A 27,845-nucleotide genomic window follows, 5' to 3' on the forward strand; every position below is an offset into this window, starting at 1 on the left:
TTTCTTAAATGATCGTGTAACCGCGCGACTTGGAGCGCGTACATAAATAAAAATAATCATAGAAATAGTAAATAACAATAATATAGAAATAATATAATACTTAATAATATGAATAAGAAAGTAGAAATATGACGCAGTGACGGAGAATTCATATAAACCAAATACAGGGAACACTTACAGGCCTAAAAATAACAACTAACACAGGAAGTGGAACGTGCTGGGAAGCCCTACTGAGGTCCATGGAAACGTATGACGTTATGGGGGAGAAAAGACTTATAAGAAACACCCTCTAGCTCAACTATATTAAAAATGACAAAGTTTTACAGAATACAGTTCCATGACACGGAAACAAGACATACTTAAGTAACTTAACATACAATTTGATTTAACGAAGAAGGTGATGCTACATTAAAGGTATAGTTTAAACCGAAAGTATTTAATGGATGAAAGAATAGAAACTACGGCAATTGGAACCTAGGGTAAACTCGGACACATCAAATTAAACTTTAAAATGACATTAAGCGAAGAAATAATGAAACACAAAAGGAATTAAACTAAATGAAACGAAACCAGAAAACATTGCAAAAACACTGAAATAACACATACCTCGGAAAGGCAGGAGCTCCCGAGGGTAGCCCTCGAGCGCGAACGCTCGCTAGGGCGGTCGGATGGAAAAGACGCCGAGCTCACGCATCATTTTTCGAAGCCGGCCACAAGGCCGGAAATGGCCCGATTACAATTAGCCAATAAGATCAAACTTACCCTAGATTCCTGGACCTTTTTGCCAATAGGAAATCTCGTTACCATATATGGTTAGCAATTGCACAAGTTCAGGAACATTACGATTACAACACCCAGAATTTCATCATAGGAAACCACACTTGCAGTACAGGTACAGGATGCTCCAAAATAAATCACCTTACAAATTTTTACATCAGATTACATAAAAACTACATTTAAAAAAATCACTTCAAAACACTTTTGCATGTTGAAATGTTCATACAGTTCAATGTTTCTTGATGTTTCCATAATTAAAAAAAATTTATAAACATATTTCAGTTACACAAAATTCCAGTAGAGTCCAGAGTTGCAAAAAAAAAAAATTAAATCCTTCAGACAAATAAAAAAATTAAAATTTATATTTCCAAACACACAGTAGTTTCAGTTCTCCGTCCCACCAACCGGTGACAGATCGCAAAGAAATTGGAAAATTATTGAACATCTCCCTTGGTAAGTTATTCCCATCGGTAACTCCCCTTCCTATAAACAAATATTTGCCCCAATTTGTCCTCTTGAATTCCAACTTTATCTTCATATTGTGATCTTTCCAACTTTTAAAGACACCACTCAAACTTATTCGTCTACAGATGTCCTCCCACGCCATCTCCCCACTGACAGCTCGGAACATACTACTTAATCGAGCAGCTCGTCTCCTTTCTCCCAGTTCTTCCCAGCTCAAACTTTGCAACATTTTTGTAACGCTACTCTTTTGTCGGAAATCACCCAGAACAAATCGAGCGGCTTTTCTTTGGATTTTTTCCAGTTCTTGAATCAAGTAATCCTGGTGAGGGTCCCATACACTGGAACTATACTCTAGTTGGGGTCTTACCAGAGACTTATATGCCCTCTCCTTTACATCCTTACTACAACCCTTAAATACCCTCATAACCATGTGCAGAGATCTGTACCCTTTATTAACAATCATATATATGTGATTACCCCAATGAAGGTCTTTTCTTATATTGACACCTAGGTACTTACAATGATCCCCAAAAGGAACTTTCACCCCATCAGCGCAGTAATTAAAAGTCAGAGGACTTTTCCTATTTGTGAAACTCACAACCTGACTTTTAACCCCACTTATCAACATACCAATGCCCACCGTCCATCTCACAACACTATCGAGGTCACCCTGCAGCCGCTCACAATCTTGTAACTTATTTATTACTCTGTACAGTATAACATCATCTGCAAACAGCCTTATCTCTGATTCCACTTCTTTACACAGATCATCGATATGTATAAGAAAACATAAAGGTCCAATAATACTGCCTTGAGGAATTCCCCTCTTAATTATTACACGATCAGATAAAGCTTTGCCTACTCTAATTCTCTGCGTTCTATTTTCTAGAAATATAGCCACCCATTCAGTCACTCTTTTGTCTAGTCCAATTGCACTCATTTTTACCAGTAGTCTTCCATGATCTACCCTATCAAATGCCTTAGATAGGTCAATCGCAATACAGTCCATTTGGCTGCCTGAATCCAGGATATCTGCTATATCTTGCTGAAATCCTACAAGCTGAGCTTCAGTGGAATAACTTTTCCTAAACCCAAACTGCCTTCTGTCAAACCAGTTATTAATTTTGCAAACATGTCTAATATAATCAGAAAGAATGCTTTCCCAAAGCTTACATGCAATGCATGTCAAAATGACTGGCCTGTAATTTACAGGTTTACCCTTTCCTTTATACACAGGGGCTACTATAGCAACTCTCCATTCATTTGGTACAGCTCCTTCAACCAAACAATAATCAAATAAGTATTTCAGATATGGTACTATATCCCAAATCATTGCCTTTAGTATATCCTCAGAAATCTTATCAATTCCAGCTGCTTTTCTAGTTTTCAACTTTTGTATCTTATTGTAAATGTCATTGTCATCATAGGTAAATTTTAATACTTCTTTAGTATTACTCATCTCCCCTATCTGGACATTATCCTTGTAACCAACAATCTTTACATACTGCTGACTGAATACTCCTGCCTTTTGAAGATCCTCGCATACACACTCCTCTTGTTCATTAATGATTCCTGGAATGTCCCTCTTTGAACCTGTTTCTGCCTTAAAGTACCTATACATACCCTTCCATTTTTCACAGTAGTGAAAATTGCATCAAAATCCAATCAGAGGTTCTTAAGTCAGAACTTAAAGAAATGAAGGTTGGAATCCCTCAGGGTTGAATCTTAGGTCCACTCTTGTTTGTAATGCCTTTTTTTTTTTTTGCTAATGGCTTTACGTCGCGCTGACACAGATAGGTCTTATGGCGATGATGTGTAATATTTATTAATGATTTACCATATTATATGGGCTATAACACTATTCTTTTTACAGATAATACAACTATTTTTGGAATCGACTCTGATTTAAACTCTGCTCAGTCGATTGTAGATGATATGTTAAATAGGTCCAATGTGTGGTTTCAGGCCAATGGTTTAACAGTAAATGAAAAAAACTGGAAAATACCAAATTTAGCCTTAAAAATTCCACTATTGAATGTAAATCTGTGAGACTTTCAGGAGTATATTTAGACAGTAAACTTTCTAGGGAAGCACATGCAAATAATTTTGAACTTAAGATATCTAGAGTTCTTTTTCTCATATATAAAATAATAACATGTGTCAGTCATCAAATGTTTGTTACAGCATACTTTGCCTTTTTCCATTCTCACCTTCAGTATGGTACGTATTAGGCTTTGGGGGAACAATCCTGGTGCTGATTATTTCTTTTTTAATGTCAAAAGAAAGCAATTAGAATTTTAATGGGAATAAATAAGAGAAATATCTGTGCAAAAGCATTTAGCAAATTACATACTGTTCCCATCAAAATGGTGCTTTCCACATAAATAATTATGTCTTCTAATAGCTAGTGTCATTCCCACAATATGTGTTATTTTCAATATATTAGTGATGACAGACTCTTATCTCATTCAGCCAGGTGTGTGGCGAGCTGAAGTTATGTTTTATTTACCCTTTCACCTTCTGCAGTAAGTGTGTGTGCGAGATCACGTGATATGTTAGCTTGGCTCAAGGCTAAGCCTGTGTCTATAGAGTGCACACGACGAAGAACAATCTCTGAGGCAAGTGAATCAATTATGAGAAGCAACTGTAAAAATAAAAAATAAAAAAACACCAATTGTAATGTTTCTAAGAGTCACACCTCCAACCTCAAGGATATTTAACCCCATTGACACTGTCTAAACCTCTCCTTATTATTCCAGACGTCTTGAAGTATTCACCAAGAGAGCCAAGTTAAGTTTCCTGTGAAACGCGAAATATTTATTCTGGTTTGACTCAGACTTTTCGTAATTTTCATTTGTCAGTTTCGGCTTATACTCACTTCATTCAGGAGAGCACTACAGACCCAAGATCGAACAACAGTACCAGCTTTACAATGTCATCTATAATTCCAAGAGGACCACTTCAGTCAACATGGGATTCAACATCAACTACGAACATGTGGCACTAAACATATAAGTGTCGCCAGCATCAAAGGAAGGACATGAGGGGCAAAGGAACCTGGCAGACCACAGACGGGAATCGGGTTTCATCATAAAATTTAAGAACAATTTTGTAATATTATCTGTCCATCTATTTAGAAAATTTAACGATCTTCTTCAGAAGAATTGTAGTTCTATTAGTTATGAGTAGTTTTGGGATATTTTCTTACTTCATTCTTACCCAGGTACAAGTAGATTTGAGAGTGAACACGTGTGTATTGGGTTCTATTAGACCAGAAGTACAGTAGTTTATCTTCTGAAATGTTACTATCTCAGTGCAATTTCTAAATATAAGACTTTAATAATCATTACCCTCCCGGATAAATGAGAATTTAAAGAATTATTTCTGAATCTTAAGAAACACTGTGGGATAAATGCTAGGTTGTGTTTCATTCAATGCATTGCCACATGATATTGCAGATTGTATCATCTTCTAGAAATATTTATTTCAGACGTCTATGGTAGACTTAAACATCAATAATAATAATAAAACAATTGGAAATTGGGTTAAATGGAAACATAAAGGTTGTAAGTGATAAATGAAGTTAGAGTTGCTAATGTGGAATAAGTGAAGTTGTGTTCAGCTGTAGATGTATTTACCTGGAAAATGGAAAATGGTATGCTTGTGGACAATTGTATAATTTTGGAAGCATTAGTAATGGGATACAATGCGTTCTGATGAAAGTGGAGCATGTGTTGTAAAGTATTTCAATGTTTGAATAATAATAATAATAATAATAATAATAATAATAATAATAATAATAATAATAATAATAATAATAATAATAATAATAATAATAATAATAATAATAATAATAATAATAATAATAATAATAATAATAATAATAATATAAAATATATTATTATAAAATATATTATATATATATATTATATTATATATTATTATATATATTATATATATATATTATATATAAATATATTATATAATATATATTATTATTATTATTATTATTATTATTATTATTATTATTATTATTATTATTATTATTATTATTATTATTATTATTATTATTATTATTATTATTATTATTATTTCTAGACACTCAATGACCATGTGTTAGGTGATATGCATAGTTATTGTTTCTACCCAGTCTTCTGAAGAATAAAATGATTATGGAATACATCATCCTTGTAATGTTTGAGTAAGGTTCAATTAAGTGATAATTCATGTTCAATCACAAGTCACGTCAGGTGTTGAAAATATAGAATTTAATAGAAGGTCATAAGTTGATGCAATCCTACCTTCTTTTCCCCATAAAAGTCATGAATAAAAATAAAGCCTAGGTCTCGAACATAACTTTGTACATAAATTCCTAGTATTCTTAGTGCATGGAATGAATGTGATTGTAGTTAGAAATATTTTTCATTGTCATTTATTTCAAATGTGGTTCCTAGTCTGACCACGCGTTCATCACACTGGACCAGATTATTCCAGTGCCTTTGTTCGTTTATTGTGGATTGTTATTTAATTCTTAAGGCAAAGATTAGTGACAGAATTAATCCAGTTATAAAATGGATCAATTATCCACAGATAGGAAGGAGTCCTTCCATTTATTTAATTTTGCGTAGCCAGAAGATAAGGCTAATTTTTATTATTTATTCTTTTGCAGAATATTCCAGATATGTCAGCATCAGCAAAAATCCAGCCATGTGAATTTATAAATGTGTATTTATTTGGAAATTGTGAATTTGTGAGTTAATCAGGCAGCGTTCAGCAAGATATGATTTTGTTAAATTTTTCTTTTACTTGTGCATATCTTAACATAAATATCAAGCCTGTTTTTAAATTGTTTTCTTTGTATTGTCGTCAACCCTTGTCCTTTAAATGCCTCTAAAATTGGGACAACTTGCAAATGAGTCTCTCGTAGGCTTGTTGAGTTGGACCAGGTAAATAGGGGGCAATATAATTACTGTACTTAGCCTGTATATATAGTAATCCGTTATATGTCAAAGAAAACTTGCAATATTATAAACAATGTTTGGAAATACATGAACGTAATACCAGAAGTCACTCCATGTTAGATTTACATTCATTTAGATTAAGCAAATGTATAAATAGCCACTTATATTTGCAATATAAGTTTTTTAATAAACTTCCAAATATTCTTGCAGAAGCATCAATAAGTAAATTTAAAACTACTCTTAAAAATGGATAACATCAAAGGTTTTTTTATGATATAAATGATTTCCTTAATTCAGATTTTGGTGATCTTAAAATAAAGTGATTATGTGAAATGATTATTTTGTGAACTTAATGACAAAGACTATTGTAACTATGTTACTTAATGACTAATAAAGAATAAAGGTTATCCTGCACAAACATACAGAGACACCTGCTGCAGACTTTATTTTATAATATGTATGGCTATCCTTCATGATAATTAATATCTATCAGAATTTCAGTCTACAATCTACACAGAAGGTAATATGAAAGTAAATATTGAGCTACAGAAAATATTAAGCATAACAAAAGAAAAATATATAATTTACCAATCGCAGCATCAATTTCTTCTGCAATATTTTCCAGCATCACTGGTAATCCAAATTGGATGGCATTTTCTAAAACTCGAACATAATTAGCATCGGATAGTTTAATTACTTGCAAGCGATTTGCCTTCTCCATGTTCTTTACCCATTTGTTAGCTTGGCCTGTAACACAAAATTAATACCATTTTACTATAACAAATGAAATACAGGCTTAATCATAAGTCCCTCCATGGATTTACATTTTGATAGAAAAAAAACAGCTGAGTGGTTAGGAGTGTAACTATGTCATCAGATAGAAGATCTGTACAGTTTTTACCTTACTTCACAAAAGCTCAATATGTGCACTGTTGGTGACTTGACATACATGAATCCTTTAACCAAATTCCTACCACACATGTTGTACATATCAAGGTTGATAATAGTCACTGTTTGAATGATTCTTTGTTGAAGTGGTGATAAATCCTACATTAAAGAGGGGACATCAGTACATCTTTAAAGAAACCCCATGGAAAAAGTCACACAGAGTTAGACTGGGTGACCTTGGGGGGGGGGGGCCAAGACATGAGAGTTAAATCTTCATTTGAAGGGTGTCCAATCTGAGATTAGGAAGAGTAGCATTATGGTAAACATGCACATAAGAATGAAAATGCAGCAGTGCAGCATCCTGATGGAAAATGACATCATTATCCATGCTGTCTTCCAGCAATTAACCAATTTTCCAACATGTCTGAGTAGGTAATACCTTTAATTGCCCTCTCATCAAAGAAAAAGTGCCCATACACTGTGCGAGATGAAATGGTACAAAACACATCAGCTTTTAGAGAATCATGGATATATTACAATCTTACATGTGGGATTTTCAAGCAACAAATATGCACACTGTACCAACTGACTGTACCAGAATTATGGAATATTGCCTCATCATGGAACGCAAGTTTATTGGCAGTCATCATCATCCCCCAGCTTTGCTTGCAGTTCCTTACAGAACTCGGGGACTGACTGCTCGCATTAGCTCCAGCTGGAATGGTTAAAAGGCAAGTTTTCGTATTATACATGCCAGACAGTTTTATGAAATATCTGCAGTTCATGGCTTGCACTATAACATTTGTTTAGGTTTTTGAGGACTCCTGGAGAAACAGTTACGCACGCGATCCACAGTCTCAGAAGATGGGCCGGGCCTGCCTGGTCTTTTAGCGTCACACAAACAGCCAGTCAAAACAAATTTTCTATACCACACATTCACTGTCATTCAAAACCGAGTGATATTGATATTGCAATTACTAAAATTAATTCCGAACTAACACATCTTAGTGGCTATGCAAATAAAAATAGTTTACTAATAAACACAAATAAAACTCAAGTTATTATTATCGGTACCAGTAAAAACCTACATTCCCTCAAGCAACGGGACATCTCTCCAATAATTTTAAACAATAAAATCATACTCTACTCTACTTCAGTGAGGAATTATTATGACTCAGACACTAAATTGGACTCAACAAGTGATAAGCACATGCAATAAAGTACACAAATGCTTATATCCTCTGAAGCGATTCTGTAATGCATTCCCGGTTCGACTTAAAGTACAATTAACTCACTCAATTAAAAAAGGCATATCAAGAGTTCTTACATGAATTCAAATTAAAGAAGACAAAAATTTGGAGTGATTTCTATACAGCGGATGCAATGACAACAGTCAATTGGTGTTAGAGTTGCTTTGACCTCAGACATACAGTGACCCGTGCAGCTGTCCATGGCTTCCATCATAAGGCATGTGTTGTACCTAGATTTTACGATCTGAATCATGACTATGTATGTCGATGGTGTGAGAAGTTCTGTGGTCATTACCACGCACTGGAGTGCCCGAAGAGACCGTGTTCTCTGACAAAACTTTGTAGTGATTAAGTTTATGCCCCTGCACATTGTGTGCTTTTCTGTGTAAATAAATAAAATTGCTTAATTTATGAACCAGGCCTCTGCTATTGACTTCATCTGGAGAAACATCTGATATATATTTAGATTGGTGTTTTCATGGCCTGTAATTATAAACGTGTCAATAACGGACCATTTATATTGGTAGTATAAGTTTACTCATTCGGGACAAGTACTTCAGATTCCCTATGGAAATCAACATCTATATCAGACCTACCTGTGTCGGTGCGACATAAAGCCACTAGGAAAAAAAAAAAAAAAAACCTTACTTTTGTACTATCTTTCAAGTGGGCTATGTAGCAAAAGCAAATATGAAGCAAGTCGGAGGAAAATGTACGCTTGGAACCCTTAAAAATGAGTATGCTGCCTAAACAGTTGGTCCTAGTGAACAATGGAGTGCACCTACTATATCTGAAATATGATTTTCCAGAAAAACGTTTTAATGAATTTTCTTCGTATCTCAAATAATTTGAGAAAAAATGTTTTGTTGGTTTTTGGAGCATTCTTTATCCTTGGTCTATTTGTCTTGGTTTCTTGAAGTAAAAACTACTAAAGGGGTCGTGTTCAAATTTGGCAAACATACAACTGGAACCTTTAGTCGTCATACAGGTTACTTACTACTGCAGTGTATTCTAAAGGGGCCCTGTAAGGAAATAAAATCTAAAGCATCTCATAGGAAAATGTATGCCTCACACCCTTAAAGTTAATACACTGAATTCTGAAGTGAAGTACGGGTAGATCAGCTAGTACGAGGATAAACATACTCAAGTAAAAGAAAGAACTACGCCTTTTAATTCAAAGTTAATTTTTAAACTGGCACACACATATTTTCCTTACTAAATTACAAATTAGGTGCAAGATTGTGTATAACTGAATTTTATTTCAGGTTCCTACACCAAACACTTCTAGAGATTTTATCATTATAGGAATCAGTAGACTGCCAATGTGATACACATGAACGCGTGGCCTGCAGTCACATACAACCACCAAAGAAAGTGAAGAAAGTTTAGTATAAATAACTGAAAATAAATGACACAGTAAAACTTCTTTTTCCATACAATATTAGATGTAAAGTTTAATGCCTTACCATGTGATACAATGAAACGCTACAAAAGCAAGTAAGTTCTCACAAATTGCTTCAAAGTGTTGTAAAGTAAATTGACTGAACAATAATTTCTGTGTACGTTGTTGTTTGAGCCAACAGTCCATAGACAGCTGTGATAATCTATTCATGCTACATAACTACTACAAACTACATCTCCTCTAATCTGTTTACCTTGGTCCACCCCTACCATTGTTACCACCTACACTTTCCTCAAAAAACCAACTGAACAAGTCCTGGGTGTCTTAAGATGTGTCTTATCATTCTATCTCTCCTTCTTGTCAAATTTAGCCAAATCAATTTCCTCTCACCAAGCTGATTCAGTATCTCTTCATTCGTGAGTCAATCTACCCATCTCACCTTCAGCATTCTTCAGTAACACCACATTTCAAATGCTTCTATTCTCTGTCTTTCTGTGCTACTAATTATTCATGTCTCACTTCCATACAATGCTATGCTCCATACAAAAGTCCTTAATAAAAACATCTTTTTAATTCCTACATCAATGTTCGAAGGGAGCAAATTTCTTTTCTTAAGAAAGGCCTTCCTTGCTTGTGATAGTCTGCATTTTATGTCCTCCTTACTTCTGCCATTGTTAGTTATTTACTACCCAAGTAAAAATATTCATCTACTTCCGTTTAGACTTCATTTCCTAATCTAATACTTCTGCAGCATCTGACATTGTTTGACTGCACTCCATTACTTTTGTTTTGGACTTATTTATTTTCATCTCATACTCCTTCCCCAAGAATCTGTCCATACTATACAGAAAATTCTCCAGATCTTCTGCAGTCTCAGATAAAATAACAATATCATCGGCAGACCTCAGGGTTTTGATTTCCTCTACTTGGATTGTGATTCCCTTTCCAAATTTGTCTTTGATTCCTTTTACCAACTGTTCTATATAAACATTGAAAAGGAGGGCGACTAGCTGCAGCCTTGCCTCACTCCTTTCTGGATGGCTGCTTCTTTTTCAAAGCCCTTGATTCCTATCAATGCAGACTGATTTTTACACAGATTATAGCAAATTCTTCCTTTTTGGTATCTGATCCGTATCACCTTCAGAATCTCAAATAGCTAGGTCCAATCACCATTATTGAATGCCTTTTTTAGATCTACAAAAGCAATGTGCATGGCCTTGCCCTTCTTAATTCGCTCGTCTAATATCAGACGTAAAGTCAGGATTGCTTCACATGTTCCTACATTTCTTCTGAGGCCAAACCAATCTTCTCCCAACTCAGTTTCAACTTGTCTTTCTATTCTTCAGTAAATAACACATGTTAAAATTCTTCAGGGATGAGAAACTAAACTAATGGTGCAGTAGTTTTCACACTTGTAAGCACCAGCTTTCTTGGGAATAGGTATAACAACATTCTGCTCACAATCAGATGGCACTTCTCGTGTATCACAGATCTTACACAATAAATGGAATAACCTTCCCATGCTGGTTTCTCCTAAGGCAGTCAGTAATTCAGGGCAAATGTCATCAATTCCAGGTGCCTTGTTTCTCTTAAGTCTCTCAATGCTCTGTCAAATTCTGATCCAGAATTAGGTCTCCCATTTCATCAGCATCAACAGCCTCTTCTTGTTCCAGAACCATATCATCTACGTCTTTACCTTGATAAAACTTGTGGATATGTTCCTGCCATCTTTTTTGTCTTGTCTTCTTTTCCTAGAAGTGATTCACCATCTGAGCTCTTAATATTCATACACCTAGTTTTACTTTCTCCAAAGGTTTCCTTGATTTTCTTGTATGCAGCATCAACCTTTCCTACGATCATACAACCTTCAACATTGCTTCACTTCCCTTTCAGCCATTCTTTCTTAGCTGTCGTGCACTTTCTATCCACTTCATTCTTTTTTCACCCGTATTCTTACATAAAAAACAAAAATGTTATTGTAATTTCATTTAACAACGAATTCAACCGTTAAAAATTAGCACAAACATGTCATAGATCGTATCCCCACATTAATATCACCAAAAGTACTGAAGATAAGAACATGAGACAAATTTTGTTATACATAACTTTGAGCCTAGTTTATAATGCAGAAAGGGAAATATATACATTCCTTTTAAGAAAATCTAATTTGTGTTGAAAGGGGTATTTTCTTCATTTGGTGTATTATGTATATAGTCTGCCTGGTGTCTATGATTGTTAAGGCATCAAGTTTGTATGGTCTGACACCATGGTTAGCCGGTTCGAGCCCTGTTGGTTGAAAAAATTTTCACCATCAGAATGTTTGCTGGCAGCGTACGTATACAATGCGTGGTATACAATTTCTAACCACTAGATTGCGTGCCAAAAGCCTGCATTCAATACCAAACCTCTCCACAGTGTTCATATGCAGTGAGGATTTATGATGCTCTTGATGGTGATTCGTCAGTTGGATGGAGACGTTAAGGCTTGACCTATTTGGCAGGATTAGGCTATATGCTGATACGGGGTTTCACCCTCTCCCTTCCTACTATCTTATATCATGTCATTCATTTCATTTCATTAATTCCTCTGATGAGGTTGACATCAGGTTGTAAAATCTTGTACAAAGATTCATCTCAATTCATACCCGATCATGTAGAGAAACGGGACAAGTGCTGGACACACACTGGATTACATTTATCCTCTGAATTTTTGAGTCTCCTGTATATAAATAATTCTGTGGAAATAGTTCCTCAATATCTTGTATCAGCTCAGAATACTTTGTATCCAGTTTAAACAGGATAGTGAAAGAGTGGTGGTGGTGATAGTGATTACTGTTTTTTTTTTTTGCTTTACGTCGCACCGACACAGATAGGTCTTATGGCGACGATGGGATAGGAAAGGCCTAGGAAGTGGAAGGAAGCGACCGTGGCCTTAATTAAGGTACAGTCCCGGCATTTGCCTGGTGTGAAAATGGGAAACCACGGAAAACCATCTTTAGGGCTGCCGACAGCGGGGCTCGAACCCACTATCTCCCGATTACTGGATACTGGCCGCACTTAAGCGACTGCAGCTATCGAGCTCGGGGATTACTGTTTTAAGAGGAAGTACAACTGAGCAGCCATCCTCTATATAACACTAATAAGAGAGAAAAAATTTAAGGGATCCGAAACTTCAAAAATGAAGGTATCAGCCAAAGAAAGACAAGGGCCACAAAGGGCATGAAAATGAAAGACTCCCTAGGCCTCGAATACTCTAATACCGTCAAGGTCGGAAAAGAACAAGAGGTGACCAAGGGAGGTCGGATAGGATAGATGGAAGTGAGGAGCCTGGCACAAGTAAGTGGAAACAATGCCAGGACTCAGGTAAGGGCACTGTGGTTACCCACCCACGCTCCCAAGTTCAGACTACCTGGGGCCCCTTTTAGTTGCCTCTTATGGCAGGCAGGGGATACCATGTGTATTATTCTACTACCCCTCGCACGTAGGGCGTAAATAGTGAAGGACTGATGAGTAGACTTGATATCCTTTCACTATTCTAACATATAAAATGAGTGTTATTGACAGAATAGTATATGTGACTTGTTGTGCGGAAAGGGAGCCAAAGTCGTCAGTAAAAATTTTACAGCAGAAGTAAACATTATTGTCTGGAGTGTAAACACTGCATTTCTAGGTTTTGTCTTCTTGCGTTACATATGGGTCTTTTTAATGAACTAAATTATGCAGCAGTTGGAGTCTTTGCCACTCAATGTCATGAAAACTTTGTACAATTGGTAAGAAAATTAGTGAAAGCTGTAACTGTTTTTCTCAAAATATAGTTTTCTTAATAACAACAGTCAATAATTAACAGCTTCTGAAGTATTACACCTAGAAACATGAACTCTTTTTTTAAAATGCTCAATATCTTCTGCTAATTATTGGACCACAAAAATCTCAAAAATGAAAAATCCAATTTTTCTGCACAAGGGTCACATATAATGTTTGCTCTTTATCCAAATGTGAATATGGTATCTGAAAATTTCAAAATTGAATTAAATTTTAAATCTTCATGATTTAAAATGCTCAGGAGCATGGGATACTGACAATGTTGATAAGAATAATGGATGGCACACAAGGGGCCAAGTAGTCATCAGTATAAACACAGAATACTACTACTGCAAGTGGAAGGATGTATTCCAGAAATGTTAAAAATTGCATCTCACAATTATATGCTAACTTAACTTTGGAATAATCAAAAAAAAAAAATTCTTTCTCTATAAAATAATGAAGAAGCCACCAACCACAAGCATTATACTATCATACCATACAAGACATTACTCTAATTGAGAACAGCAAACATACCCTGTGGATCAATCATGAGTGCCCATCGTCGAGCATTACTAACGATGATCCCATTATCCACAGAGAAGTTATCAACGGGTAGACCAGCAATGTTCCATGCACGAATCACTACTGGCTCCCCTAAAGTTGCAATCAAGCTAAAGTTTTCAGAGCAAGGGATGCCCAGTTTATAACAGCGAGGATTCCAGTCAGCAATCAGTTCCTGAAAATGAACAATTCAGTGAGGTTCTGTTTTACTACTGAATCTTATCTTCTCCAGTTATTCAAAAATCTTACCCGCCTGAAGTCCACTGTAAAGGCCCCTAGGTAGGCTATAGTTCCAGAAGAGAGCAGAACATCACCAACTACATTGGTCAAGGTTCCATGCAACGCCTTTGCAGTCTTACTCCAACGGTCTTTCTCCCCTCCAAGTCCACCTGAAAAGTAACATTTGCAATGATTCACTACATTATAAAAAATTTAAAACTTAGAGGAGGGAACTACTTTTCTGAAACATACACCTATGTCAGTTATGCTAGGATTTTTGACTTAGTACAGTCTCCTTTTTTGTACACTATCAACATAGCACTATACATATACATGGCTCAATCAGCTTTCACCTTGACAAAGGACTGATGCTAAGATGGTGTGGTGTGCTTGTTAGAATTGTCCATAATTTAAGAGCTACGAGTGTGGTCAATTATTTATGTCAAAAGAGAAAACTCAGGTCAAAAGCCATTTTTCTGCAAATTGTTCAAAATCACATTAACCTTTAAAATTAAATCTGTATACTGTATATAAAAGAACATGTCCTGACTGACTCATTCATCATTGCCGAGCCAAAAATACTGGACATAAACAAATGAAATTTTGAGGATACATTTATATTACAATGTAGGATCTTGCTAAGGGAGGATTTTTGGATATTCCATCGCTAAGGTGGTGAAAAGGGGGGATGAATTTTTTAAATGAGTGTATCTATATTCCGTCGCTAAGGGGGTGAAAAGGGGGATGATTTTTTAAAATGAGTGTACCTATATTTCAAAACTTTAAAAGCTTATAGATGTAAAAATTGGTATTTAGAATCTCCTCTCAAAATAAAGAAACACGTATATTTTGTTTTCGGAAAATCCCCCTAGAAGGGGTGAAAAAAGGTGAAAAAGGGGTTGAATGGCTTTAATGAGGATTAATATCTCAGAAACTGAAAATATTACATACCTGAAAATTGGTATTTGGAATCTCTTATAAAAATAAAGAAACCTGTATTTTTTTGTTTTTGGAAAATCCAATTAATGGGGGTTAAACAAGAGTGACAAATTGGGTGAATTTTTAGAAAGACTATATCTACAGCATATCTCAGAAATGTAAAATGTTACAGACGTAAAAACTAATATTTGGAATCTCCTGTAAAAGTAAAGAAACATAGGTGATTCATTTTTGGAAACTCCACTTAAGGAGAATTAAAAAGGGGGTGAAATTTTAAAATGAGCACGTCTACAGCATATCTCAAAAACGTAACATGTTACAGAAGTGAAAAATGGTATTTTTTATCTCTAATAAAAGTAAAGAAACATGTATTTTTTTGTTTTTGGAAAATCTAATTGGGTGGGGAGTAAAAATGACTGAAAATGCGGTTGAATTCTTTTTATTAGGATACTGATATCTCAAAAACTGAAGATGTTACAGACGTGAAATTTGGTATTTGGAATCTCCGTTAAAAATAAATAAATATGTATTTTTGTTCTCGGAAATCCACTTAAAGGTGGGGGGGGGGGGGAATTGAAAAAATTAGTTGAATTATTTGTATGAAGATACTATTATCTCAAAAACGAAAGATGTTGCAGATGTGAAAATTGGTATTTGGAATCTGCTTTAAAAGTAAAGAAACACATATTCCTTTGATTTCAGAAAATCCAATGAAGGAAGGGGCGGGTGAAAGAATTGAACAATTAATTGTATGAGGATACTTACATCTAATAAAAAGTAAATTTGTTATAGACGTGAAAATTGGTATTTGGATCTCCTTTAAAAACAAAGAAAAACACATTTTTGCGGGAAAATCATCTTGGGGGGCGGAGGTAAAAGGTTGTTGAATTTTTTTAATAAGGACACATATCTCAAAAACTGAAGATGTTGCAGTCATGATAATTGGTATTTAGAAGATCCAAGGGGGAGTGTGAAAGGAAGTGAAAAAAAGTGAATTCTTTTGTGGGGATACTTATATCTCAAAACTGAAGGTAACAGACATGAACATTGGTATTTGGAATCTCCTTTAAACATAAAGAAACATGCCTTATTCCTCCGGGGGGGGGGTTATCAACTTAACGGTGGTGGGGTGAAAAAGGAATTGAGACAAATTGATTTGACTGTTCATAATGTACTTGATTCTGATCACAAACCAATCATTTTAAATCTTTCCTGGGTTCGTTTTCAAGAGCCATCTTTTCCTTTGGAGAATTTAAAGTTAGATTACAGTAGATTCTCCTGGCATATAAATAAAAATTTAAACACATTTGAAATAAACGATAGGAATGATATTGACCGTGCAACTGTTCACCTCTATAATAAGGTCAATAATGCACGGAAATACATTATTTGTTTCCCCAGATATCCCGCGTACTTGCCTACGTGTGACAATGGTACTGATCACATTGTCAGCAATGACAATGGCAGCAGATGTAATTTACTGCCAAGCAATGGTCTTGCATCTTGCTGCGGGGTCCAGAATTTCAATAATAATAATAATAATAATAATAATAATAATAATAATAATAATAATAATAATAATAATAAAAGACATTGAGAAACAAGAAAGGAAAATTTTACGAAAAATTTTTTGGCCTAGTTTGTATAGATGGAATATGGAGGGAAAAATCATTCAGGAGATATATTGTCATTCTGAAAAAATTTCTCACACTTTTTGGAAAAGATGATTGAAATTTTATGGACACACTATCAGAATGAACGCTAACAGCCTAACTAAAAGATTTCTCAACCTGGCCCTTTCATTAAAATCCAAGAATAGCTGTCTTCGTGAAAATGAAACAGATCTCCAGGAAATCAACATCTCAGAAGACATTGTACAGGACAGATGTAAATTCAGAACCAAAATCGACAATCACCACTTTGAAGACAAACCCAACACCAGAGCTGCTATAACTTGGACAGAAGAACGAAGGAAGAAGCTCAGCGAGAGGATGAAGAGATTTTGGAAGGAAAAGAAGGCCAACACATCAGCTAAGCAAGTTCAACCATGCTCCTGAGTAGGGCATAATGATGTAAAATAATAATAATAATAATAATAATAATAATAATAATAATAATAATAATAATGTTCTGGACCATCGTCATAATGTGCGGACCGCGCTGGAAATGGGTTGTGGCCGGGTAATGACTACGAATGCAGTCCAGCTGCGGGTTCTGTACCGCCAAGGCACCCAAGACGACACCACGCCAGATCTCCTCCAGGATTAGATCCATATTAAAAATGCTTACAGGAAAAGATGGCAAAGATTTAGGGACCCAACTGACTGAGCAGAATACCTGGAGCTAGCCCGGGAGGTATGAAATCAATTGCTGGAAGTAAAGATTGAAAAATGGGGGGAACTTTGTGGTCAGATTGCAAATTTTAGCAGATTATATATAAAATGTTAAGCATTCAATTATACATTTCAGTATAATACCATAGCAAAGCACGGGTATCTAGTCAGTAATTAAATAAAATTAAAACCATGAGAATAGTTGGGCAATCTAACAGTAGAAGGCAGTGACTGAGTGGTTCATTGATGATTGAAGGCTCACTATTTTTTTTATATAATTTGTATGGTTTTAGGGCTTTTAGAATATCCTGTGTTCTTAATGGTGATTTTTGGATAGTGTCTTTATAGTGTCTGTCATTTTTTGGTATTTTTCGAACCGAGTATTGAATGCTAATAATGTTTGCTATAGTTATAGGTTACGATTTTATTTATCAAGCTTTTCCTTTGGTTGCTATGACGGGCATCTAACCGGAAGTTTGTTTCTGTTTACTTTATTCCAGTAACATAGAGTTTGGCACATTATTTTATATAACTGAGTTTATATTACTAAGGCAGCCTGCTTATGAATGAGAATTAGGTCACTCTAATTAAATTTATTTTTTCAAGGCAATCTATTCTCGTCCTAATGTATAACGTATATGTACTGCTGTTGGTGTTAATGAGTTCATGCAAAGAGAAACCACCTACGTCATCTGGTGAGCCAGCTGTTCATGTTTATTGTAAACTCTGTGGGAAGACCTTCACTAGAAATGGTATTAACATACATTTGTCCAGAAGTCATGCAACTTGGTCCCAAACACCTAAAAAGCATGAAGAATCAAATACTGTGATGCCCGATCCCAAATGTCCCTACTGTGAAAAAAATCTGTCAGTCTACACATGGTGTCAAAATACATATATAGTAATCGCCACGTAACGAAATACCCCAGAAAGTAAATATCGCCGCCCGATGCTCTTCTTTTCTCTTTTTTGTAATGGCTGATCACTGCTGCCAACCTGCCTGGTTACATATTAAAATCACCAGACATAAACAAACAAACTAACCTCAATGTAAACACCGATAATAAATGTTTCCCTACCCTAGTAAATGATAAAAGTTAAGATGAAATAAATCAAGATATTCATAATTAAGTCGGTTTCCACGCTCAATGAGAAATTTAGGAAATAAACACCCTTTCTCACTCAAATTAATGTTACATATATCTGTCTTTATTTTGATATGCAGTAGGCGTACTATAACCATATTCTTGAAAATAGGGGCGTGTTAAACGATGCAATTTGTTTAATAAGTCTTTGCAGTGTGATTTTCGAAAGTCCAATGACTTCCCTTTCTTTTGCGCGAACATTTCCTTCTCTCTTCAATACCGGTAACCCGTAGCCTAAGGAGAGAGATTGGGCATATTTTCAGCCTGCAGGCTGGTTATATCTTCACGGTTATCAGGAAACATATAGGAATACTAATGTGCCAAGCTACGTGAACGGAAATTAGGTCAGCTTCAAGCTCACTGCAGAATTGAATATTAGTTCTACTATCTACTTCTATCGTTTTCACATACACCGAGGTGCCAGTATTTCGTCCCGCAAGAGTTCTTTATGTACCAGTAGATCTAGACATGAGGCTGGAGTATTTGAGCACTTTCAAATACCGCCGAACTCGAATCCGCCAACCTGAGCTAGTCATACATTCTCTCCTTCACTCGCTTAAAATAATGTTAAACATTTCCTGCCTTTATTCTGATTCTGATGTATGCGTTACTATAACTGCATTCTTAAAGAAAGGGGGGAGGGAATATAGATTGAATAATTCATTGCGATTTCTGCAAGTTCAAGGACTTACCACATAAGACATATGTCCTTCCTTTTAATAATAATGCTAACAGCTTTACATCCCACTAAGAACTTTTACGGTTTTTGGCATTTGGCATTTTAAACATATTTTCAGCTTACAAGTTGGTGTATCTCAAGCTTTCAACATTACGGAAACCAATGTACAGGAGCACTATGAGTCAAACAACATTACCAGATTTTTACATATATATTGGCTTAAATCACATGAAGACAGGTTGTGATGCAAGAATTGGATAGGAAAGAGGGCTAGGATTTAAGATGTAAATAAGCGTACAGACACAGCACTAGCCTGAAATGAAAATGACGGGCAAAAAAAAACTTCAGACCTGCCAACTGTGGGGTTCGAATACATCACCATCTCCTGAAACCAAGCTAACAGCAATGTGATCAAACTGCACAGCCAGTTCACTCAGTTTCCTATGACGCGTAATAGGCCTACCACATGGGCGACCCACTTACCTGTATATGGATCTTCAATTCTTCAATTATACATGTATGCAAAAACATTATGCACCTTAGTAAGAGGTAGTTCCCTAGTTGGTTCTCTGATTGGTGCACGTATAACAAATATGTTTGGGAAGAAATACTTTTATTTTATATTTATTTATATCATAAAGAAGTCATGTTGTCATAGCAAAACGATTATGCAACGAAGAAATGAATCCAAAGAGATAAGCATTATTTACTGCATTAAATATTAGTTTATTTACATGTTAAGCGATATGTAGTAGTAATAACAATAACAACAACAAACGTGTGCAATAAGGAAAAAGGAAATAAATACAAGTAAATATAAATATAATTTACAACATTTAGAGCCATTCCATGGTCACTGAATTACAAAGCAGGGGTATGAATAAACAAACATAATAAACATGAATACTAATATTTAAAAAGCAAAAAGCACAGTCATCTCCGTACAAACCATGAAAGCCATTGGAAAGGGGGAAGGTGAAGGCTTCCACTATCCATGATGTTGGCACTTGGTGGGGTGGGGTGGAGTGGTTAGCTCAACGCATGACCGCCTTTGCCCCCAATAGTTAACTGGTACTCATTTATCATACGCAAAACATTCCTTCCAAATTACGTTAAACCTCTGTCACTCATTATTATTATTATTATTATTATTATTATTATTATTATTATTAATAAATTGCAAATGGGAAATACCCCGGTGGCAACGGTCACTTACAGTAATGTGATAATAAAGTTAACATAATTACCCAACTACAACAAACAAACAAACAAACAAACAAACAACAAGAGTACAAGAAGCAGATATATGGAAGGAAAATATAACAAGAATTACTGCTAGTTTAATATTCTAAATCGAGCAACATCATATACAAATTCACACACAACTTAAGTATTTACAGTGCTTAACAATTTGGCTTACAATATTATAGGTTGACCTTACTACTAGCTTAACATTATAAGTGATAATAAAGTGAAGTTAAACCGTAATTACCCTACAACAACAACAACAACATTACAACAACCAAGAAATACTACTAATTAAACTTTCTAAATCCAGTGTCATTATATACATATTCACACACAACTTAAGTATTTCCAGTACTTAACACTACAAATTACAATACTATAGATTGAACTTACTACTAGCTTAACACTACAAGTGATAATAAAGTTAAATCATACTACCCAACAACTACGACGACTCAAGTACAAAAAGGAATTCCATGGAAAAAAATATTACAAGAAATACTACTAGTCATTCTAAATCCAGCATCATGTACAGTTTCATACACAATTTAATTATTTCCAATACTTGCTACTATGGCTTACAAAACTATAGATTGAGCTTACTACTAGCTTAACGTTACAAGTGATGATAAAATAAAGTTAAAAACATTGTTAATTAACCAAGAACAACAACAATTACAAAAACATGAGTACAGCAAGCACTTCCCTGGAAAGAGAAAACCACAAGAAAAAGCCTCCCAGTTTCACAATCGAAACCAAGCAGAAAATCACAAATTCAGTGCCCGTAATTTACAACTTTTACTTTTCATTTTACACAAATGGTCTTCTTAAATGACTTGATACCAGAAGGGAATCTATCAAAGACTGCCGCAGGTAATTTATTCCAATCCCTTATGGTCCTGTTGACGAAGGAAAACTTGCCCACATCCGTATGCTGGTTTCTGGCCCTAATTTTATGCTTATGATAATTTCTCGATAAGTACGAGGGAGGTTAGATAGATAGATAGATAAAGAATGGGTGAACCCTGCCGTCGCAGGGCTCCACACGTATGTCTGTGAAGACCCTTTGTGTCCCTTAAACGGGTTTGCCTAGTCCAGACCTAGTGCTCCTATAAAGGATACCAGTGCCCGGATGTTGGCATTCCTGATGTCTTCCAGGCTCACGAAATGTGAGCCAAGGTATCGATGTCTAGTGCTTGCAAGAGCCTCACACTGACATAACACATGCGCGGAGGTCTCCTCCTCCCTACCGCATCTTCTACACATCGGATCCTGACTGATTTTCATGATGTGTAGGTGTCTCTGTAAGGTATTGTGGCCTGTCAACAGTCCAACTACCATTCGCATTCTGGTCCTATTCAAATTTATCAGGACCTTTTTATAACTTTGGCTAGGCCCTTTGATAAGTTCACGTGCCTGCCTTGCTATAGTTAACCTCTTCCAAATGTCTAAGTGAGACTGGTTTGTCCACTGGGATATTACCAGTTTCACGCTTCGGAGTGACACTCCCAGGAAGGGCTCTGGTCCTATAAAAGGACCTTTTGAGCCTTTTTTCGCTAGTTTGTCAGCTTCTTCATTTCCACTGATACCTGTGTGCCCTGGGACCCGTAATAGGGTAACTGAGCTAAATTCACACAGCTGATCTAACATCCTTTGGCATTCCCATACCATTTTTGATGTTGTTTTAACTGCACATAGTGCTTTTAACGCTTCCTGGCTATCGCTGCAAATAGTGATACAATGAGGGAGGTTATAACCTATTCCTAATACAACTCCAAGCAGCCCTTCCCGTATAGCTCTTATAAAGACCACACAGGCGAGCTCTAGTTCTTCTAGATTCAAGACTTTCCCAATTAATGGTATTCCTTCTATTCCCAGTTACGAAACGCATCGCTCTTCTTTGAACTTTCTCTAGGGAATTTATTAAACCAACATGCAGATCCATATTCGAGAATGGGTCTTACAACGTATTTATAAGGTTTATTTAAACCTACTAGGGTGGTGAGCACATAAATAAGAATTCAATGAAAGTATTTTCCTTCTGGACCTTCATGCCAGACAGATTTTAAAAAAAAAAAAAAATTTTTTTTCACTATAATATGATTTATCTATAGAGCAAAACCGCTATGCAGTGTGCGTATCATAGCAATCGAGATGGAATTGGTAATGTACTATGTATCTGTAGAGCCTATATACGACTTTTTACAATTACTTCTAAAGTGAATTTCAGCTGTGTGACAACGCTGAAAAGACTATGGACTTAGAGATTGGCATTCCTGAAGAGGGTTTTCTACACTTTCCCATTTTCACACATTGATTCAAGAGTCTGTATTGACTTGTGACAAAACCACTGTATTCTTCCAAAAACCACTGATAGGGACAGGTTTGGTTGTGATCCACCGAAAACAAATTATAATGACCAGTTAGGTAGTGATCCATCGAAAACCACTGATTGTCGCAGGGTTAGGTTAGGTTTGACAGGATTTGTAATTGAGCGACTGTTGTCATTGAAAAAACTGTCGTGACGACTGAAGGCAATAAACATAAAACTGAATCCATTGGTCTACAAAGTTTTCATTCAGTAGATACGCTAGGAACTGGCGAACCAAAACCGTACATACAAAGTTTACAGGAATCAACAAAACAGGATATTAATTCGTGGTACTCATTGTTCTTTAAAGAGAAGAAATATCCTGTCAACAATAGCTGCAGTGAACATGCTTTTTCACTATTATTGTCTGGCCCCATGGCTAAATGGTTAGCGTGCTGGCCTTTGGTCACAGGGTGTGGGTTTGTTTCTCGACAGGGTGGGGAATTTGAACCACCGTTGGTTAATTTCTCTGGCACGGGGGCTGGGTGTATGTCGTCTTCATCAACATTTCACTATTATTGTGTAAAATAGAAACTTACTAGTTTTGACAAGTACAGTATGTTCAACAGCGACTCCTGAATGATGACGGGCAAGATGTCCAACCTCACTAATCTATGTTCCAGACTATTTCTACTTAAAAAATTGTATTTGTCCTTTAATGTGATTTTGCAATTTTTTCTGAATATTTATGTGGCTGAAATGAAGGTGGATAAGCTACATGGTCTCCTTTATATAGGAAGAATGTATCGTGGAAATTAACTCAATTTCGGTTTCATGTACATTACAGTTTCTCTAAGATATATTGATAGTAATTCAGTCATGTACGACGACGATGTATTTCATGGTAAAGACAGCTGCCTCTGTGGATCAGTGGTAGAGTGACGGCCTCCGAATCCCAATATAGCGGGTTCAAACCCGGCAGAGGTAGTCGGATTTTTGAAGGGCAGAAAAAAGTCCATTCGACACTTCATGTCGTACGATGTCGGCATGTAAAAGATCTCTGGTGACACATTTGGTGTTTACCCGACAAAATTCATTAAATCTCAGCCACAGACGCCCAAGAGAGTTTCGGTTTACTCGGTCTGCCATCTAGTGGGCCTAGAGTATAACGGAACGTCAAAATTGACGAGCAGACAGCCAGATGGCGTCAACTTGAAATGTCTGCACATGGTAGCTGAGGCCATACGATTATTATTATTATTATTATTATTATTATTGTTATTATGGTAAAGACGAATTACTTTGCAATGCTATCTATCTTAATGGTAATGTACTATGTACCTCTACTAGTGTAGGCTACTGAGTGCTTGATTCGAAGCAGTGTATCGATTCATTCAGTGTCCGAGTGAATCGATTCACAGGAACGGCAAGCTCACGGCACACAAATCATGCACAATCACGGCTCAGTGAGCCACACGACACACACGGCTCCTTATAGGCACACTGGACACTGGCGGGGAGTCGAGCTTTCGCTGCAGCGAGCCACAGTGAATCATGGCACACTGAAAGAATCGTACGCAGTCATGGATCAGTGAGACACAACACACACATGGTTCATTATCGGTACACTGGACATTGGCGGGGAGCCGAACTTCCTCTGAAGCAATACATACAGAGTCATGGTACACTGAAAAAATCGTATGCTATAATGGACTCTCGAGCTCAGCTCATTTGAAAATAATACCTATTCGCATCCACTGTCCTCTTCTTACAGGGAGTTTTAAACAATACATGGATTTATTTGCAGTGTTAAAAAGATAGAACACAATTCCAAAGTACCTAGGTTGTAAGTAGGTAGTCAATTAGGTTATTCTAATTACTGTATTAGTTTAATCAATCAGTATCTTTATAACTAGTTGACGTTCGACAATTACTTAAACTCAGCTCTCTAGCCTCCACACCTGGCTGAGTGGCTCAAACGGTCGAGGCGCTGGCCTTCTGAACCCAACTTGGCAGGGCCGAGCTCAGTGCGGTGGTATTTGAAGGTGCTCAGCCTCATGTCAGTAGATTTACTGACACATAAAAGAGCTCCTGCAGGACTAAATTCCAGCACCTCGACGTCTCAAAAAAAACCTAAAAGTTGATAGTGGGACATAAAGCCAATAACATTATTATTTAGCCTACCCTATGACTATGAGTCATGCTCATGACCACTCGAAATTGTCTGTTTTATATTTGGAAGAACCACTCGGTATTCTCTTAGTTTGTATGTCGCATCATTGCACAATACTTCAATAATCGAATCACGAGGTTACCGATGTACGTGGACAGTGAGTATGTAAGTAGACTGATGCAATAGATTAAATAAATGATGTTTAATCAGAAAACCAGTGGGCTACTGTACATCTCCTGTAGCCTATACAAAATATGACGATTTTAAAAAAGCCTCTGCTGATAGAAAAAGACATTTTCAAAGATGACCGAGTTAGCTGGCCGTGCGTTTAGGGTCGCGTAGCTATGAGCTTGCATTCGGGGAATGGTGGGTTCAAATCCTACCGTCGGCAGCCGTTAAAATGGTTTTCGGTGGTTTCCCATTTTCACACCAGACACATGCTTGTGCTGTACCTTAATTAAGACCACGGCCGCTTCCTTCCCACTTCTAGCCCTTTCCTATCTCTTCTATCCTCTTTGTCGCCATAAGACCTATCTGTGTTGGTGCGACGTAAAGCAAATTGATTTATATTTAATATGTGGGCTACTTATTGTGGACACAGGTATTTTTATATGTAATTCTCTCTCTATATATACAGTATACGTGAGTTGTGACTTTCAGAGAACTGTGGAAAACCATTAGATAGTGTATAAAATTTAAGTTATGTCAGTATTTTAACAGGCGTACAATGTTTACATCGTGTATTGGTGACAGAGTGCTGTCTCCCTCTCTCTCTCCCCCCCTTGCCCGCTCCTCATCACATTGCGCCACAGCAGTTCTAGATAATTCCACTCCGATTGGACACTGATCCCCACCTGCACATCTATACCGCCCTGTAACTTGTAGATACACAATTCCCACAATTTTGAAATGTAACTTCGTTATATCAGAAAGGACGGGGCAATCAGAAATGTATTATTTCCCAGCAAAGTTATAACATTCTTAATCTCATGGAATGGCTCTTACAATGGTACAGCTAACTCCTCGGCTTCTCTTCTTTCTTCTTCTTCTTCATCTTCTTCATCTTCCTCCTCCGATTCACTGCTTCCATGATGAATGACTAGTTCCTCCACTTCAGGAAGACCTCTCACCTCATTATTGTAGAACTCGACAATCTTCTTCTCAGTGTGTTTTACTTCATTTCTCCACATCTCTGCTGTCACCTATAAGATATATTGAAGTATCACAACCTGACAAGTATATTATAAACTCCACTTGCATATATCCAATAAATAACATTTCCACTTGGCCTACCTGATCAAGAGATTCTTTCCACACAGCTGTAGCTCTGTCCAATCCGTGACCAGGTCTTGAAGCCACTGTTTTGTTATAATACTGTTTTGCCACAGACCATACAAATTCGATGGCATTGAAAAATGAGTGGTATGGAGGAAGTCGTAAGACAGTATGGCCTTCACTGTGCAGCATCTTGTCAACAATGTACCTGGTTTTAAAGAAACAGAGAAATATTGTTATGCATACATGAAAGTCAAATACACGAGTGTAAACAACATTATCTAAACTTATGTTTACGTGCTTCTGTACCTCTTTAAGTGACTTCGATTCATATTACACAACCTTTGCAGCTCATCTTTTGTGGCATTTTCTGGTGGAGAAACTCCATTCTGCCTTAACCATGACTGTAAATTAAAGGAAAAATAAAAATTAATTTCTGTAACATCATTAAACATCATTCAGTAGAAGGAAATATTCAATTAAGTATAATTACCACTAATTGATCCTTCCTTCATTTCGTTGTTGGTTGATGCTCAACAAGCTTACAGTGATATGGTGCATTATCCATTACAATAACACAGGGTCCTATATTTCTTAATCCTACGATTAATTGCGTCTTCACCCACATCTGAAATTTCTCGCTGTTCATAGCACCATGGTAATCCTGATTTCTCTTCAAGTTTGTAGCAAATATCAAATCAGCACCTGTAAGAATTTTAAGTTTTAGTATGAAGTTATTTGTTCTAAAAAAAGTATAGGCCTATTAATAAAAAATGTGATTTCTGTTGAATGATACAAAAAGCTGTCTGATTTTAAGTAAAACCAACTACTGTGTAGCAAAGTCACCTGATGATGAAGTCAATTAATTACTACTTACACTACTTTATTGTAACATCTCTCATGAATGTATCTCCATTAGTAGGCCTATATCTGGATTAGAAGTCCACGATCACTTGCATAAAAGATATAAGTATAAACACCCATTTCAATACCTTAGAACAAATGTAATTGCTGCGAACACTGAACCTATATCAGGCAGTAAGAAATAAGAAGCTTGGAAGGTGTTCAACAGTCAGGTATCAAGCACTGATTCAGGTGGAGATTGTCGAATGCAGAATAAACATAATAAATAGGCCTACAATACAAGTAATTTACTGATACAAATATCCAGTAATATTATATGAAAATACACTGAGTAAGTTTTGATTGAAATACCTCTCTAAGGTTAATCATTGGCCTAAAGTGAATACCTGCAAGTCTTTTTAATAACAGTGGAGAAGTCAAAATCAAAAACCACGTACAGAGCTCAATGAGCGGTAAGTTATAATGCCACTTCCGACCTAGTGCCAGTCAATTTCAATCAATCAGTCACCACTGATCTGCACTTAGGACAGAAGATGTAGTTTCAGGGATAGG

General features: G+C 36.2%; 1 protein-coding gene across 1 annotated transcript in view; it reads right to left on the reverse strand.

Moving 5' to 3' along the window:
* Dnah3 (dynein heavy chain 3, axonemal) overlaps positions 1–27,845 on the reverse strand; it is a 912,075-nt gene that overhangs the window by 146,375 nt on the left and 737,855 nt on the right. The window contains exons 50-52 of the mRNA XM_068228454.1: positions 14,357–14,496; positions 14,081–14,282; positions 6,792–6,950 (exon numbers count right to left, since the gene is read on the reverse strand). Of these exons, the coding sequence (XP_068084555.1) occupies positions 6,792–6,950; positions 14,081–14,282; positions 14,357–14,496 (501 nt within the window). The remainder of the gene's footprint in view (positions 1–6,791; positions 6,951–14,080; positions 14,283–14,356; positions 14,497–27,845) is intronic.

This window comes from Anabrus simplex, chromosome 6 (assembly GCF_040414725.1).
Source record: "Anabrus simplex isolate iqAnaSimp1 chromosome 6, ASM4041472v1, whole genome shotgun sequence".
In the NCBI taxonomy this organism is placed as follows: Eukaryota; Metazoa; Arthropoda; class Insecta; order Orthoptera; family Tettigoniidae; genus Anabrus; species Anabrus simplex.